Source organism: Pogoniulus pusillus, chromosome 16, assembly GCF_015220805.1.
Source record: "Pogoniulus pusillus isolate bPogPus1 chromosome 16, bPogPus1.pri, whole genome shotgun sequence".
NCBI classification, from domain to species: domain Eukaryota; kingdom Metazoa; phylum Chordata; class Aves; order Piciformes; family Lybiidae; genus Pogoniulus; species Pogoniulus pusillus.
The window spans coordinates 10,657,817-10,673,676 of NC_087279.1; the positions used below are offsets into that span (position 1 = coordinate 10,657,817).

The 15,860-nt window shown below is 49.1% G+C and overlaps 1 protein-coding gene across 8 annotated transcripts in view; it reads right to left on the reverse strand.

Annotated features, from left to right (window-relative positions):
• Position 1: 1 nt before the first annotated feature.
• Positions 2 to 15,860, reverse strand: part of IP6K1 (inositol hexakisphosphate kinase 1) — a 39,235-nt gene continuing 23,376 nt past the window's right edge. For 7 of the 8 annotated variants that reach the window (XM_064156407.1, XM_064156404.1, XM_064156409.1 and 4 more), the window contains 5 exons: positions 9,460 to 9,806; positions 6,923 to 7,133; positions 6,157 to 6,341; positions 3,753 to 3,928; positions 2 to 2,912 (listed from right to left, as the gene is read on the reverse strand). In XM_064156407.1, coding sequence (XP_064012477.1) covers positions 2,403 to 2,912; positions 3,753 to 3,928; positions 6,157 to 6,341; positions 6,923 to 7,133; positions 9,460 to 9,682 — 1,305 coding nt within the window. In that variant the 5' untranslated portion in view covers positions 9,683 to 9,806 and the 3' untranslated portion in view covers positions 2 to 2,402. The remainder of the gene's footprint in view (positions 2,913 to 3,752; positions 3,929 to 6,156; positions 6,342 to 6,922; positions 7,134 to 9,459; positions 9,807 to 15,860) is intronic. The other variant, XM_064156412.1, reaches the window with a different exon arrangement.

Here is a 15,860-nt window from a genome sequence, read left to right on the forward strand (position 1 = left end):
GGACAAAAACAGAGCCTTTAATGGTTTTTGGTTCTCTGTGAAGCACGAACAGGGTGATTATTCATGTAAAAACAAACTGGGGGGGAAGCAAGGCTATGTACAAGCTCTGGAGTCCCTCCGCGGTGGCTCAAGGGGAAGCAGAGGCAGTGCCCTGTATTCAGAGAAACGGCAAGAGGCAGCGTCGGAGGGGTGCAGCGGGGCAACCCAGGACTAAGGGCCTTGCACCAGCCTGAGTACAGCCCGCCGGAGGCAAGGACATGCACAAGGAGGTGGGACACAAGCCCAGAAGGGCAGCGGGGCTGCTGCAGGGCCCCGATGCACCTGCTCCACCAGCCTAGCTCCCTCCTGCCGCTCAGTTCCCTGGCCACCACCCCAGGACAGTGAAGCAGGAACCCAGCGCAGGGCAGAGGGGCACGGACGTCTCTAGCACTACCCAAAGGGAGATTGCCCTGATGTGGGTGTTGGTCTCCTCTCCCAAGTAACTACTGCGAGAACAAAAGGGAAGCGCTTGCACTGCATCAGGTGACGTCCAGGCTGAGCACTGGAAAAACAACTTTCACTGAAAGGGTTATCAAGCATTGCAAGAGGCTGCCCAGGGAAGCAGTGGAGTCCTCATCCCTGGAGGTGTTTAAAAGGCCGGTAGAGGTGGTGCTTAGGGGATATGGCTTAGTGGGACACATGGAAGAGTAGGGGTAGCAGACATGATGATCTTGAAATGTCCTTTCCAACCAACTTAAATGTTTCCATGAATGAAGGTCCTTGGCCAGGGAGCTTAAAGGGAGCAGGGGCTTAGCAAGCCTTTGAGTAGCTGAGAGAGAGGCAGAGTGGTGTGATTTAGGTGGGAAAAAGCTGGCAACTGCCCCTGCACCCTTCCAGAGCCCCTGCCGCATATTACACCCACAGTGGCAGCTATGGCTGGCCACTAGCCCTGCACCAACGCTTTCCAAGCAGGCCGTGCACACACCGCGCTGGTACACATGCTACATGCCAAACAAGCTTTCCTGAAGTAAAAAACAAAACAAACACACACAAACCCCAACCCTGGCCTTTCAGGTACTCAGGCAGTTTGTCAGGCAGCCAGGAAAATGGTAACGCCATGGAACAAGTCAGTGACACCAGGGAGGGTGCAACTGGAGGTGCAGAACAGAAAGACAGGGGAGTGATGCAGAGCGGGGTACAGTTCAGTACCACCAGGCCACAGTATCAAACATTAATGCCCTCATCAAGGGGAGCTGTGAGTAAAGCACCAGCTCCAGGAAGGAGCCTGGCAGCAGAGCATGTCCCAGCTGGTTCATCCCCAAACTGGTTACTAATTTTGGGAAAGATCAACTCTCTGCAGCAAAACTAAAGGAAAGAGTCAGGTGGCAGCACTCCTCACTCAACCAGGAGCCCCCTCAGGGAGGAGACAAGGAGAAGGATCAACCCTAACTCTCGGCCTCCCCTTCCATCATCTTCATGCATGGGCCTGCCAGAAGAGCAGGGGGAAGAGGACAGCCTGGTGCTGGAGGGACAGTCGCCTACATTCTGTACGACCAACACTACAGGACAGAAGGGTTGAAATGGTCCAAAAGGCCCCGCTGCACAGCTGGGGTCACATTAACTGCTACAAGTACTATTGCTAGCCCACAAGCTGACGTCTTATTTGGTCAGTGGTCCAGGGCAGAGTTACTCTCACAGAGCTCCATGCCTGCCTGCACGCAGGCCTGCCCATGCCACACCAGTGGAGAGGAAGCAGAACCCAGGCTTGAGTATAGGCCCAGGCAGTGGCATTCCCTCCCAGCTGCAGCTCTGCCAGGGGTTGCATTTGGTCATTTTATTTCTGAGTTTGGGTTGGTTATTCACAATGCCCAAACAACACAAAAAGGCAGCATCAAAAGCAAAGCCCTGTCAGAAAACCCAGGGCAAGGCTCACAACACCAAACACAGACCAGCACCTGTGCTACTCACCATCAGCCCCACAGACACTGCCAACCATCAAGTGCCCTTTCCGAAGAGCTCAGGAGAATTTCAAAGGGAAGGCTCTCCAAAAGGCTCTCGAGGAAGGAGGCTACTCACACCAGAGCCACAGCCCCTTGAAGAGCTCCAGAGCTCTCCTGCTTTCTCTTCAGTGTGTCCAGGTCCTCCCTTCAGAACGCACATGTGACAAGCGGAGAACCAGAACACCCAACACTCAGCAGACATCTATGGAGCCTCCTCCAGAGGCAGAGCTAGCACTGTCAGAACCATCTGGCTGACATGAGGAGCTCTTCCATCCTGCCTCCCCTCAGCTCTCCTATCAAGTACATTTAAAAACAACGGAGCAATACAATTGTTTAAAACCAAAGTTGTCGTCTTTTTTCCTGTGGTAGTCGGTGGTCTTGTCTGCTCTTGCCACCAGGACAGTAAGAGGCTGTAGCACAGGGCTACTGGTTTTCCTCACGCATCTGTTCCATGATATTGATGAGGCTTTCCAGCCCGAACACATAACCCATGTCAGGTCCATCATGCACAGTGGGGTCATCTCGAAAGCCCTTGAAGGTGCTGTGTGCAAAGTCAATCATGCGCACGTCCACCTTGGGCTGGGCTGAGGAGCCAGGCTCCGTGCTGCTGCCATCCTGAAGGCTCTCTGGGAGAGAGCTGTCCACCCGCTTCAGGCGCATCTCCGGCCGGCGCTCCACGAACATCCCTGCTCTGCTGTCCTTCCCATCATAAATGATGAGAAGGGAGCTGGAGTAGAAGCGGTAGGAGGCCTGTCTCTCCAAAACCGCCTTCAGGCTTCGCAGTTTGGCCAGTACAGGCTCAAAGAGGTCCTTGCGCAGCTCAATGCCGTTGTGGAGATACTGGTAGAGGGCGTTGCGGAAGCCTTCAATGGAAAGACCTCGTCCATAGTATTTATTCCTGCACAAGTAATGTCCTGTGTCCAGCTGATAGACCTAGAGCGCCAAAGGAAACAGGTATCAAGTGGGAGCAATAGCTTAAGGCCCTGCACTGATTGCCCTGAGCTGTCCCACACTGGTAATGCAGAAGGAACTCACCGAATTCCCCACCACGCCCAAGAGGGAGCAGGAAATGGTTCTGCCTGCTCCCTGAATCCCACAGCAGCTCATGAGTGCATCCCACGGGCACAGACAGGATGCCCAAGTACTGGTTCTCTCCTAGGACACCCAAAAATGGCTCCTCACCTCAATCAACCCCAGGAGGCACAGCAAAACAGACCTTGAAGCTTAAAAAGCAGCAACCTGGACAATCCTCTGGTAGCAGGAGCTGCCAGCATGCACTGCCATTATTGGGTGATATGATTAATGAGGGGTCCCTGTTGCCTCAGAGTCTGTGGGCAGACATCTGGATTGCAAGATCCTTCCATGGGTGGGGAAAGAAGTAACTGTTGTGCAACACCATCAAACCCTTGTGCGCAGGGCACAGCCATGAGAGAAGAGCATACAATGCAGAAACACCAGCTGCTGCTGCTGGGACAGAGGCACACATTCTTCCCTAGCCACTATGATTCTGGGTCTGGCTAAGCCTCAAAAATTATTTTACTAGAAAACTTTCTAATTGTCTGTGGACAAAAGAGCTCTGGGTAAAGATGGCCTTCTCAGGAGAAGCAGATTCCTTTGTTCTGGGCTTAGAAATGAAGACATGTACCATTAACACTGCTGCACCTACCTCAACTGAGAGGCTTTGTAACAGCACTCGGCAGAAGACACTAACTGGGAGTTCTACTGGGGCTGTGAAACAGACTGCACAGCACCTGCAGCCTTGGGAATCCCTACCTGCATCCCACACACGCGCACACCCAAGGTGGCAGAAGTGCTCTGTTCACACTTCTTCATCTGCCGAGCAGCCTTCTCCTCAGATGCGTCATCTCCGTGCTGCCTGGTCCCCATCTTCAAATCAAGCACACAGGGAAGCTTGAAGTGATGCACCACATTCTCCAGCAAAAGGAACTCTGGGAGACATGTCAAGGAGAGCTCACCAGTCAGAGACACTGCTTCCTAGGGCCACCGTACGCAGGGGTGTGGGCCAGCACATGATAGGGTTGGGCAACAAATGAGAATCAAAGAACTGCCAGGACAGGCAGAACAGACCATCCAGGGAAGTGAAGAGGGTAAACAGGATAGAAGAGTGGCAGTTTCAAAAAGGACACAGTATGCCAGTAAGAACTGCTGATAGGCTCAGGGAGAGCTTAAAGCCAAATCAAGTTAGCGATTTAACCATATGGATAAACAATGCAATCCCCATGGACTGAAAACTCACAGCTCAAGTACGAGCACAGTGCTGCTGCTCCAACACACAGTGGGGAACCAGGGAGGCTACAAAGGCAGGAAACAGAAGGCTAACGGGAACCTTCAGGCACAGTGGGCAAACCCTCCACTGAGGCATAGCATCGAGGACAAACCCCAGAAAACTGAGGCAACAGCTTGACCCAAAGGAGAGAAAACAACCCTGAAGTTTGTCCTCCAGGGCACGGCTTAATATGGCAACCAGAGCATATCCAGAGTAAACCTACAAGGAAGTTTAATGTTCAGAAAAATCTGTCATTAACTGTTTGAAAAAGCAACTTCATATAAATAAGGAAGTGAAATTCAACAGGACAGGCAAAGAGAAATAGTTGTCTGTAAGTGACACAGGCTAATTTAAAACTAAAAGCTGGAGGCTCAAAGCACAGGTTTGGGAACACAGAAAGGAAATCCAAAGAGGTAAGTGGTAAAAAATACAGGTACTAAAAGTAAATTGGTTTCCACGAGAGGAAAACAGTATCAAACTCCAGCAAGTGAAACACAAAAAGAAGCAGCAAACTCCCCACAAGCTGGCAAGTGCAAGACGAAAACAGGAGAAATCATGTGGAAGGCACGGGAAGTAACAAATCCAGTTAGTTTGGAGTCAAGCCAAGTCAGGCAAGAGTGCCCACAGAGCTTAAAGATGAAGTACAAGAGGAGCTAAAGGGGGCAGCAGTGGCATGGGAGCGTGCAAAGAGACCCTCTAAAAAGAGAAACGGGATCAATATTTTGCTGCTTTGTTTCCTGGTAAGACCTTAAGGGATTCCCAAACCAGAATTGTGATCTCAGAGAATTCTCGAACTGCAGTGGCCAGAGAAGGGATTCCACATCAAACAAAACGAGTCGTGCAACTCATCTGACACCATCTAAACACCAAGAGACTGAACAGGGGCTGCTGTTCAGGCAAACCAGCCTGACTGGTCAGTAGGGGCTGTGTGTGGTGATCCACACCGTTCAGCAACTGATCTGGAAGAGTAAACCAACAGGGAGATGGCAAATACTCTCAACGTACTAAGCTACTCAAAGCTGCAAAAATAAGGAACAGTTGTGAAAGACTCCAAGGATCTTATGAGACTAATGTTGCCATTACTGGGCAGGTGAAAATCACTACACATTATTCACAAGATGAATAAAGTGCATAAAGTAACATGTTTGGAGACAACCATTACCAGTCAGGAATGGGATCTGGGGGTCAATGAAACAGCAGTTAGAACAAGAGACTGTGCAAGGAATTATGGAGAGGATAGGCAACAGCACTTAATAGCAGTGGACATCTCCAGTTCACCTGCACTTTCTGTCCCATGTGCAGTGATGGTTGTTGTCTTCAAAGGAACCAGAAGGCACTCAGGAAAGGTGACAGGGGCAAACATGACTCACTCCCAGACAAAGCCTGGCACAGAATCACAGAATGGTTTGAGTTGGAAGGGACTTTAAAGATCATCCAGTTCCAACCTCTCTGCCATGGGCAGGAACACCTTCTGCCAGATCAAGCTGCTCAAAGCCCTGTCTAACCTGGCCTTGAACACCTCCAGAGAGAGGGCAACCACAATCTCTCTGAGTAACCTGTTCCAGTGTCTCACCACCCTCACTGTCAAGAATTTATTCCTAATATCCAGTCTAAATCCGCCCTCTTTCACCTAAAAAACTTTAAAGTTCAAGCCACAAGCCAACAATGAAAGAAAACACAAGATGATCTAGTCAGAAACGTGGCTGCTCCAAGCATCAGCGTCACTGCATGGGAAGCAGGAAGGAACAGCAACAAGAAACACCTAACAGTTTTGGTTGTGTGAAGGACAGGAAAGCCAAAGGAAATGGAGGCCTGGCTGCTCAGGCTCAAGGCACGAGGCCAGAGCTGCAGCAGCAAGCTGACACACTCAGTTCTGCTTCCAAAGGATACTGTAGAGCTTTCGGTCCTTAGACTCAGAGCGCATGCGGCTCAGCTGCTGCTTGTGGCAGCGCAGGCTCCAGGGGTTATAGCTGATCTTCTCAGAGCTCAGACCACTGTTCCCATCCAACATCTGAAATGGAACATCTGAATGGATGTGCAAGTCCATCCTGGGACTCTTTGTCTCCTGGATGCTGCTGGTATAGAGACAGAATAAACTGGCCTGTTAGGATCCAAGCATCCTCCAGATACAACTGTCTCCCTCCTGGGGACACAACCATCTCCTGCTGCACACTTCACACAATACAGTTCTTAACAGCAAATCCCCACAAGTACCCTGGGCTGTGAACCCATGCTGCAGAGCAGTCTAGCTAACATCTCTGCTAGGTTGTATTGTAGGAACGTTTGCTTCTCAGGGAGCTCTGGCTGGTGTGAATAGGCAGACACTCATATTTAAAAGAGCCCTGGAAAAAACTTCTGGATTAGTAACTAAGTGGATTGAAGTGTGTGAATCTGCTCCACATGCTTTGGTTCCACGTCCAATAAACTGTCAAGAGTTATATCCTCTGTCAAAAGCATTTCATGTGGATGATTCACCCTAAATCCAGCACAACTCCTGACACCATTTGCAGCACCACAGTGGGCTGGGCTAGCAAGTGAGAGAGAGCCTGACCGCTGCAAGGAGTGCAAAATGCCCTTGATAAAAGGAACACCAGAGCTGAAAGGGGAAGACACATTTCCTGCTCAATATGCTGTCATTGGGCCCTCAAAGCTTTACCTTTCACTATTGTCACTGGCCAGACCAGGCTTCTCCTCCTTGTGCTCAGTGCCACTGCTTGATCTGTGAAGGCTTCGACGCGAGTGCTTGCGTCGTGGCTGGTCCCTCTCTGGCATGTCATCCTGCTCCAGAGCCTCATTCTCCACGTAAGGATAGGCCACCAGGTTAATGTAGCCATCGCTGTCTCCCTCAAAACAGACAGACACCACACCTGCCAGAGAGAAGTGATGTGTCAGTTCTGTTTCCCAAGACAGAGAACACAACCACTAGCACCCAAACATTCAACAGGAGAGAGGAAAACGTAGCTCCCAGAGCAGCAAATCCAGAGCCATGAAAGGTTTAAGACTACAAGAACCCAAATATTGTCAGCACAGGCCAGAGGAGAAATCCCCCAAGCAGTGCTCGGTGTGTCTACCTGAGCAAGCAGTCGGCAGCAGCAGAGGAAGCTATGCCACCCACAGGAAATGAAGGACAAAAAGCACAACTGCTAGGCTGAGAGGATCATTTCCTTCCCTTCAGTCTTGCAGCCAATGTCATCCAATGGGAGAAAGTCAAGTGTAGCCCAGCAAGGTGTTGAGGTGGGCAAAGCACATGTAATATACATCTAGGTCATCTGGGTAAGCACCTGTGTCCTGCAGAAGTGTTCCTGCTGCTGACAAGGACATTGTTGGCCAAGGAGGAGTGTGCTTTTTCTGCTGAATGATGTCTCCAGCATTTGAGCCATGAAGCACAGCGTTTGATGGCTGAGGTGACAACTGCTACTCTTATTAGAAGCCAGTTTCACAGAATAGGGATCTGCAAGGTCCCAGGGCTTCCTAGCCAAAAAACATGGAGCCCTGGAAGTAGAACTACCTCAGCCAGGTGCAGGCAAGCAGGACCATTTGTATCCGCTCCAGCTTTACCTTCTGAAGGCTCCCAGAAAGCACCTTGGTGCAAGGGAAGGTAGAGATCTTTCACAGCACAGACTCTGAGTACATCTAGCTGGCCAGCCACACAACAGCTGACATCTTCATTTCTGGGACTCCTCAAGCCCTGAAAATGAAGCTATCAGCCCATCTCCTAACTTGCAGTGACAAAATTCTTTCACTAGCTTCTCACCAGCACTGAATAGCTGCCAGGAGCATCAGATGCTAGATACACCAAACGACAAGACTCATCACTAACAAGAAGCAGCCCTCAGCTGATGCAGGACATCATACTACTGCCCTTCCTTTTTCCTTATCTGCACATAACAGTGCTAACAAAGGTTCAGGCAGCAAAACACCACCCCAGGACAGTTCAGGACTCCACTGTGTCATGACATAAACACCACTGCAAGTGCTCTGGCTGTCTGGACATGCTCTTTAAGACATCCCTGTGAAAGGGCAATCCTAACAATAACCTCAAAGTGCTAAAGCAGAAAGTATCATCTTAAGTAATCCTCACCCTCAGATCAGCAGCCATGATTTCTGGGACTATCAGAAACCCACACTGGACTCAGACTGGGGTGGAGATGCACGTCCTATGCATTGAGGCTACCAGGAAGTATCTACCTTCAAGAAGACAAGTCTCCATCTGGACTATCATTTTCATCAGCTTTAAACACGACTCCCAAGGCAAGCCTTACATCATGTTGATGTAAGTAAGTGCATAGGATTCTGCTGGGATTTCTGATGGGTCACTAGAGCACTGTACAGCCCCAGAATGAGCAGAGTGTAATAGCAGGACACATCTGTTGGAGGCTGTATCTTTCATTCATGACCTGCACACAGACACAGGTAAGGTTACACTGCTCCAAGACCTCAAGGCTGCAGGCAGATCAAATGGCAAGGCCCTGAACAGATGGTGGTCCCAGCTGTCTCCGAGAAGCACTCTACTCCCCAGTTCTGTCTGGTGACAAAGCAGCAGAGGCAATAGGGACACCACATCCCCCAGAATGCTACCTGCCAGCATTACCATCCTGAATACAAACACACATGGGCCTGAAGATATTGAGCTGCTGAAAGATACAGATGGGCTGCCAACCTCCCACAACCATGCAGGCACTGGAAAATTCCATTCCTTCCAAGCAGCTGGAGACAAGGCTTCACCTCAGCACAGGGAAAGAAACACTTCCTGCTTCAGCAGCTCTCCGATAGGGCTCCATAAAAGAGATGGGATGAGGAAGCTATAAATTATGGGGCTGCAATGTGCCAGTGCTTAGTATATGATCAAACTTCGTTTGCTCAAGGTCAGGCCTGCAATTGACAATAACTTGGTAGTAAAACTACTTCAAGTTACACCTCCATAACCTTAAGCTTCAGACTACAAAGTGCCATACTGCACATTCTGTGTCAAAAAAGAGGAACGTGTTAAACTCTGCATGTCTACGACAAAGACTCCCTCCTTCCCAAGTGCCCCTATCCAACTGCCAGCCTGCATAAGAGGAAGAACAAATGCCAAATTAACAGAAAAAAACCCACATCAGAACAGGCAGAAAGGCACCAGCAGCTGTAGGCAAATGAGAGGGGCAGGCTGCTGAAGCAGTAAGTGCACTCTGGCATGCTGCCAGGCCTCACCTTTGTACTCGGGCGTGAACTCCTTCATCTCTGGGGGCAGAGATTCATAGAAGCGCTGCTCTCTGGTGATGAGGGGCTTGCAGACAGTGTGATCATCATAGCGCATCATGCTGCTGTGGCCGCCCACCTGGTGAATGAAAGGCTCCAGCAGGACCCCCCGGTCTCCAGATCGAGTGGCATTCTTGCCATACTTGCCCACTTCCATGGTTTGACAAACACACATTGCGTTGGGCACCAGTTGCACTCTTGGAGCATGGGGAGAGCCACGTGGGCTGGAGGGGTAGCTGTCAGCAGTGGTCAGGCAGCCACGGCAGGGAAATCCTGGCAGTCTGCTTCCTTACAACGACCTGGAAAAGCAAAGCAGAGCCCTGTGAACAGAGGACCACTGGCATTCACTCCCTGTTGGCTCAGAAAAGTTTTCAGTATTTATTTGCACCCCTAACAGTTCCTCTTCTGTTCTGTTTATACCCCACGTGTTCCAGCATGCTCCTCAACACCTCTTTGATCCTGCAGGTAAACATACTAATTTGGAAGCAGCCTCACCTACAGTTTCTCCAATAGGGTTGACAGGAGACAGGGAAAGGAGGAGATGTAAGTATTCTGAGCCTCCCATCCTCCAGTTCCTTTTATCAGTGAGGCAGTGTGATAATGGATCACAAACCACAAGCTACAGCACAATTAAAGTCAAGACCACACCTGCCTATCAGCAACGGTGACTGACACAGGCAGAACAAACATTTCAAGAACCTGAACTCCACTCCATTTTCAACATCTAAACGAGTAAACAATTTCCATTCACCTCCTACTCTACCACTGCTCCCTCCTTTACCCACTTGTTTGTCTTCAAGCGACATGAAAGAGTCCAGGAATGAGACAGTCATCGTGTTGCTGTGTGTATGCTTCTACTGAATGGATTCAGACTCCCTCTTTTATTACTCTGAGTCCCTCAGGAAAACAACTATTTGCTGATGCTTTCACAGAACCAACCCACACAACAGGTCCCTGGTCTCTAGAGGTAGGCAAGAGAGATCACTAGCTCCAAATGAGATTAGAAGTGCCCTGGAGAAGACAGATGCTCTTTTAATGCATGCAGAGTGCCTGGCACAGCCACGGGATAATGGAAAAGTAAAAGCCATCCAAATTATCTTCAGATTATTTGCCCTTTCCAGCTTAGATCCCAGATACTTCTAGGGCTGCAGGGGAAAACACCAGAGGATTTCTTCCTAACAATGAGTTATCCAAAGTGCTTGGTACCAGAACCAGATGCTGACTACAATTTCTGAATTCATCACATTTCCAGCTTCTCAGAACAGCCACAGCCACGAGCAGGAATTTAAGAACTGAGTGATCTCGGAGGCCTGAACAAGGGACATGATTCGGGCTGTTCCTCATCCGGCCACAGGATGTCTCCATAGCTGCACAACACTGCCAGGCTGGGGCAAGTTTTGGGATAAAGACGGGCTCAGTTCCCTCCCCTCCAACTCAACCGTGTAAGATTCAAAGGCAGGGTCAATGCTTCAGAACACATTTGACTCAATCTAACCCGAAAGATCTCTGCAACAGGACAAGGCTTCTCTCTCCCTGTCCACACACTCCTGCTCACTGGCTCGCAGTGGATTTTGGGGCAGTAAGAGTGTACGTACATTTGAGTTGAATCATCTCACTGATACCAGGAAAAACATTTCCTTTTGTGGTTACATGACCACACAGCCACACTCAGTGTGAGGGGAACAAGGCGAAAACAAGCTGGCTTTTAAGGTGGGGGGCAGAAAATAAGAGGGGATGGAAAAAAACCAACACCACAGATTTCTCTGGAGCAACTCCTATCCAAGTCTCTTCAAAGTATCCTTCAAAGTCTAGACTGTACCAGAGACAAAACTATGCTGTGGATTTCTTTCCTCTTATTTGCTTTATCAACATGAAGAAACAGCAGCAGAGGTTTGCTTACATCACATGTTTTGGTTTGATTTCCTGGTAACATCTCAGAACAAGGTGCCAGAATCTGCATCAGATCAGCACCTCACAGATTTCAGAAGAGTGCTTTACAGAATTAAATCTCCTGATGCAGCTTGGTCTTGGAATTGGTTTTTGTTTTGCCAATGACTAAAGCGGAATTTTTCAGTTATTCCAAACAATACAGGGCACAAATTTAACTTCACACTTTCCTAGAGTTTAAGCCTCATGGGACAGGAGAAATAGGAGACTGTGTGACAACAGTAGCTGGCACACTCAGGAGACATGCACATGATGCTTGGGCCTGGTGCTAGTCCCACTTCTCACTGAAGGCCAATGACAAAATGTCTCTGGGTCCCAGCTTTGCCACTGGTGGAAGAAGCGATACCTACACTTTAAAGAAGTGGGGCTAAGCAGACTCAATAGCTTCAGTCACCACCACTAACTTCAGATCGTGATCACCAGCACCCAGGCAGACACTCACACCCCCACAGACTGCTCTTGCCTCACCTATGGGCTACAGAGAGATTTTAGCCATTAGAACAAGAGACTTGAACTCTGCCCCTACTTGCAGCAGCCTGCTTTCCCGAGAGTGCTCATCGAAAGCACATACTGCCTGACTTATCTGGCATCCACCAACTAGGCAGTGTCTCTCAGGCCTTCTCCACTGCATGGCCTACAGATATCTGCAAGATGACTGCAGTTGTCTGAGGGCTCCTGGGCAGACTGCAGCCACCAAGAAGTGCCCCAGGCTCCATGGTGACAAGTTTAGGATGTGCAGGCACACTGGGAGGGAGCAATAGCCACAAAGAAAAAGTTCTGTGGTTGTGATGCAAGAGGAGGAGGCAGGCAGCAGGTGGGGAGTGTCCAAACCTGGTTACAACTGCTCCATATTCATCCATGTGCTCTAAAGAAAACCCAGAGCTTATGTCTGCCCAAATACAAGTGAATGTGAGGGAAAAAAGATTTCGTGGAAAGTAGCGTTTCAGAGACAACATTTTAAAAGAGAAAGCTGGAAAATCAGATACCTTACAACTCAGATGCAGCTTGGTGGTTTTCATCAGACTAACTCAAAGTAAAGGCCTGTTACTAAACATGGGCACTATCCACAAATAAAGCCAGAAGAATCCTGGCTGCTTCAAACAAGTATAAAACTATTTGAAGGCCTAAATATTACTCATCCCTCCCCTGTTAAACAACAGCAAGGATTCAACTATTTCAGTTGGCTTATAAAATTCAGAGTCCTTCCAATTAAGCTGTGAAATGCAGTGTGCAGTCCACACAATAGCTTGAGGGTGACCAGTTCATCTAAGCAGATCCTTTGATACCTTCCAACTCCACCACTATAGCTCTAACAGCACTAAAACATTCAGGCCAGTTCAGCGTTCCTCTTCCAGCAGACTCATGTACAGTTAGCAAGACAGATCACCTGTCAAAGCAGACTTATGAGTGGTGGAGGGTTAAAGGTTCAGGAGCTGACTTATGGGTGGCTACCAAAGGACAGAGCATATCCCATAATCCATTATCTTCCCCAGTAAAACACTCTTTTACTGTAAAGAATTTGGTCTGCAGTATTTAAAAGTCAGTGTACCTACTCCAAATTTTAACTGCACACCACTGAACTAAAAAGTTCAAACACTTTTTAGCAAGACAGGTATAAAGAAGAGTAAAAAGCTGTATTTTCTTGTAGTAACAAAGTATTTCCAAACTGAAGCCAGGAAGAGACACAAAATAGCTCTGCTCCTCCTACTATTTAGTGTGGTAAAACCTTCCCCCAACACGAGCATCACCCTCCAGCAAAACGTATGCTGGTCCACAGAAACAAACAGTTCTGTGCTCTTGAAGGCCCAGACAGGTACACTTATGTGTTACTGAACCCTGGCTGAAGGCACTGAACTGTACCAGACCACCATCAACATCAAGGACTTGAAGATTTTCAAGGTCTCTCCCAAATGAAACACTTCTATGATTCTAAGGAGATGTCTGCTCCTGCCAGTTCCCAGCACCAGAGCACCACCAGCTGAGGATGCCAACAAAGAGGCAAGGAGTGGGAAGAGCAAAGGTGTCCTCTTTGATGGTGTAACTTAAGGTGACAAGCACACTAGCCTCGGCGGTCACCACACACTTGAGAAGTGGGGGTGGAGAGCCGCAGTGCAATGAATGCAAGAATCACAGCAGCCTGCACCGCAGTGCTGTGTTCCCACTCTTTATAGGCCATCTTGTACAGGAACGCTGGCTGTGCTGCATGACTCACCAGCAAAGCCATCCTCCAAAATCAAAAGGAGAACAAACATTTAGAATTGTGATGTGCTACAGCCAGGAAGCTGCCTGCACTAAGCACAGCTGACTCACGCCCTCGCTGTAAGCAGCCTGCACGCCAGTCTTTCCAGCATCGCCTCCCTCTGGCTCCTAGGGCCACCGCCAGCCCTCGACATCTATGGGGATGAAGACTAAGGCAGACAGCCACTGACAATTCTGGATTCAGGCCACAGGCAGGAGATAAATATCTGACCTCCAGGTCATGCTGACAAAAGTTGGCCTTTCTCTTAACAAGCCCAAAGCAGTCAGGAGCAAAACACCAGTACAGCAGGCACCTGGATGATAGGTGTGTGGTGAGTGCTGCTTGTGAGCCAGTCTTGCTAGCAGAGAAGAGCAGCAGCCAGGCTGAAAAGCACCATATTTTCTAGTCGTGCTGGACTGGGTGATCCAACTTCTGTAGAAGAAAATCCAGTCTGAGGAAAAAAAAGTAAGTACAGCAGTGGGCTATGAAATCAGCTTCCCAGCACAAAAGCTAAGCCACAGGCCTGAGAGAAGTCTGTCTAGTCAGCAGAAAAGGCAGATGACCTCTGGGACCTGACTAGAGGGGGAAAAAACACTCTAAGAACCTGTGGCAACATTTAGGATGTAAGCAAAAACATTTGGCCTGTGTCGTCTCCAGGAAGCTACAAACCTTCCTAGGCTGCTTGAGCACACAGCTTTGAATCCTGAACCTTTCCTCTCATCTTGTCCAAAGCTGTAACTAATACCAAATGCAGCCCTTTTGGACACACTGCCCTCACCAAGGCAAGTGCAGCACTTCGGGTCAAGGCCAGACAGCGGAATACATGAAAACGTCAAAAACTTATGCATGCATCAAAAGTGAAACAGAACTCTTAGGAAAAGCTGCTCAAGAATGCCAGCTGAGGAAGAGAATGCCAACAGTAAGGTTGGAGGAGGAGTGCAGTAAGCAAAGCCACAGCCAGCAGTAAGTGTCCTTCACCCTATGCCACATGCTGAACAAAGCCACACTTCCTTCACCAATGCTGTGTCCTCAACAACAGGGCAGAAATGCAGAAGAGCCTCTGAAGCACTCACAGAGCCTCATCTGCTTTAAGCTAGGGCTTCACTGAATTTAGAGAAAGGACCATGTGGAAAATAAAGTTAAGCTTGCAACACAATTCCCTAGGCATACCCTATGCTTCTGTCTCCTAGAGAGCAGCAGGAAGACCATTTGTGCCATGCTTCTGTCACATCCATCACAAAGCCTCAGCACTTAGGCCAGTAGCCTGTGAGACCAAGAATTTTCTCCTCTTCTCCTCCTAAGAAAGGAGCGGAAGCCAAGCCTTTTCAGCGCCTCCTGAAGAACAAGAGGCTGCACTATGCACTACTTACCATGGCTGGAAAGCTGAAACCACTGCCTACACTTGGGGTTAAAAGAGGATTTTTCCTTAGAGGCCAGATTAGCAGGAATTGCAGCAGGCAGCCCTTCTGCTGTCACTTACACAAAAGCATGGCATGCTTTCAAGGAAGGATGAGCTACCTGAAGCCCTTGCTAGGGATCTAGACCCTGGGCACAAACAATATCTGTTTTCTCACTGGCACGCTACACTGGTAGCTTCTCTTTGGTTTTAGGCTTAAGCCAAGCCCTAGTACACAACAGTGCATAAAGAAAGTCTGCCATGTTTAACAACATATGGAACAGGTGCTCTGCAACGCTTTGTGAACATCTGCCACGCAGCTGTCTGCCAGTAAGGGTAACCAAAGCTAGGGCTCAAATGGCCTCTTCCAGTTTGTATTCCTGTTTGGCCTGATGGTGGAAAAGCTGGCGTTACCGAGATAACATCAGCACAGCAAGCATCAGAGGACTGCATGTAAGCTGATTTAATTTCCCTGCTGCTTTTTACTCCAGGCCTCCCCTTCTTCTCTGGAGAAAAGTAGCATGTTAGCAGGAAGGCATAGGCTGCCTGGGGGCCTGTCAGTCCTTGTCACTGCTCTCAGTGTCACTGCAAAGGGGAGGTTTGGAGGAAGGTCCAGCCCTGGTCTCATCATCACCAATTTCCTTTCTGCTAAGGCAGGGAGGACGAGTACAAGGGAGCTGAGCTGCTGAGTCCTGCTGCACCTTACCATTAGCAAAGGGCACCTTCCTTCTCTGTTCAAAAGCACTGGCCTCAGGCCAAGTCTCTGAGTTT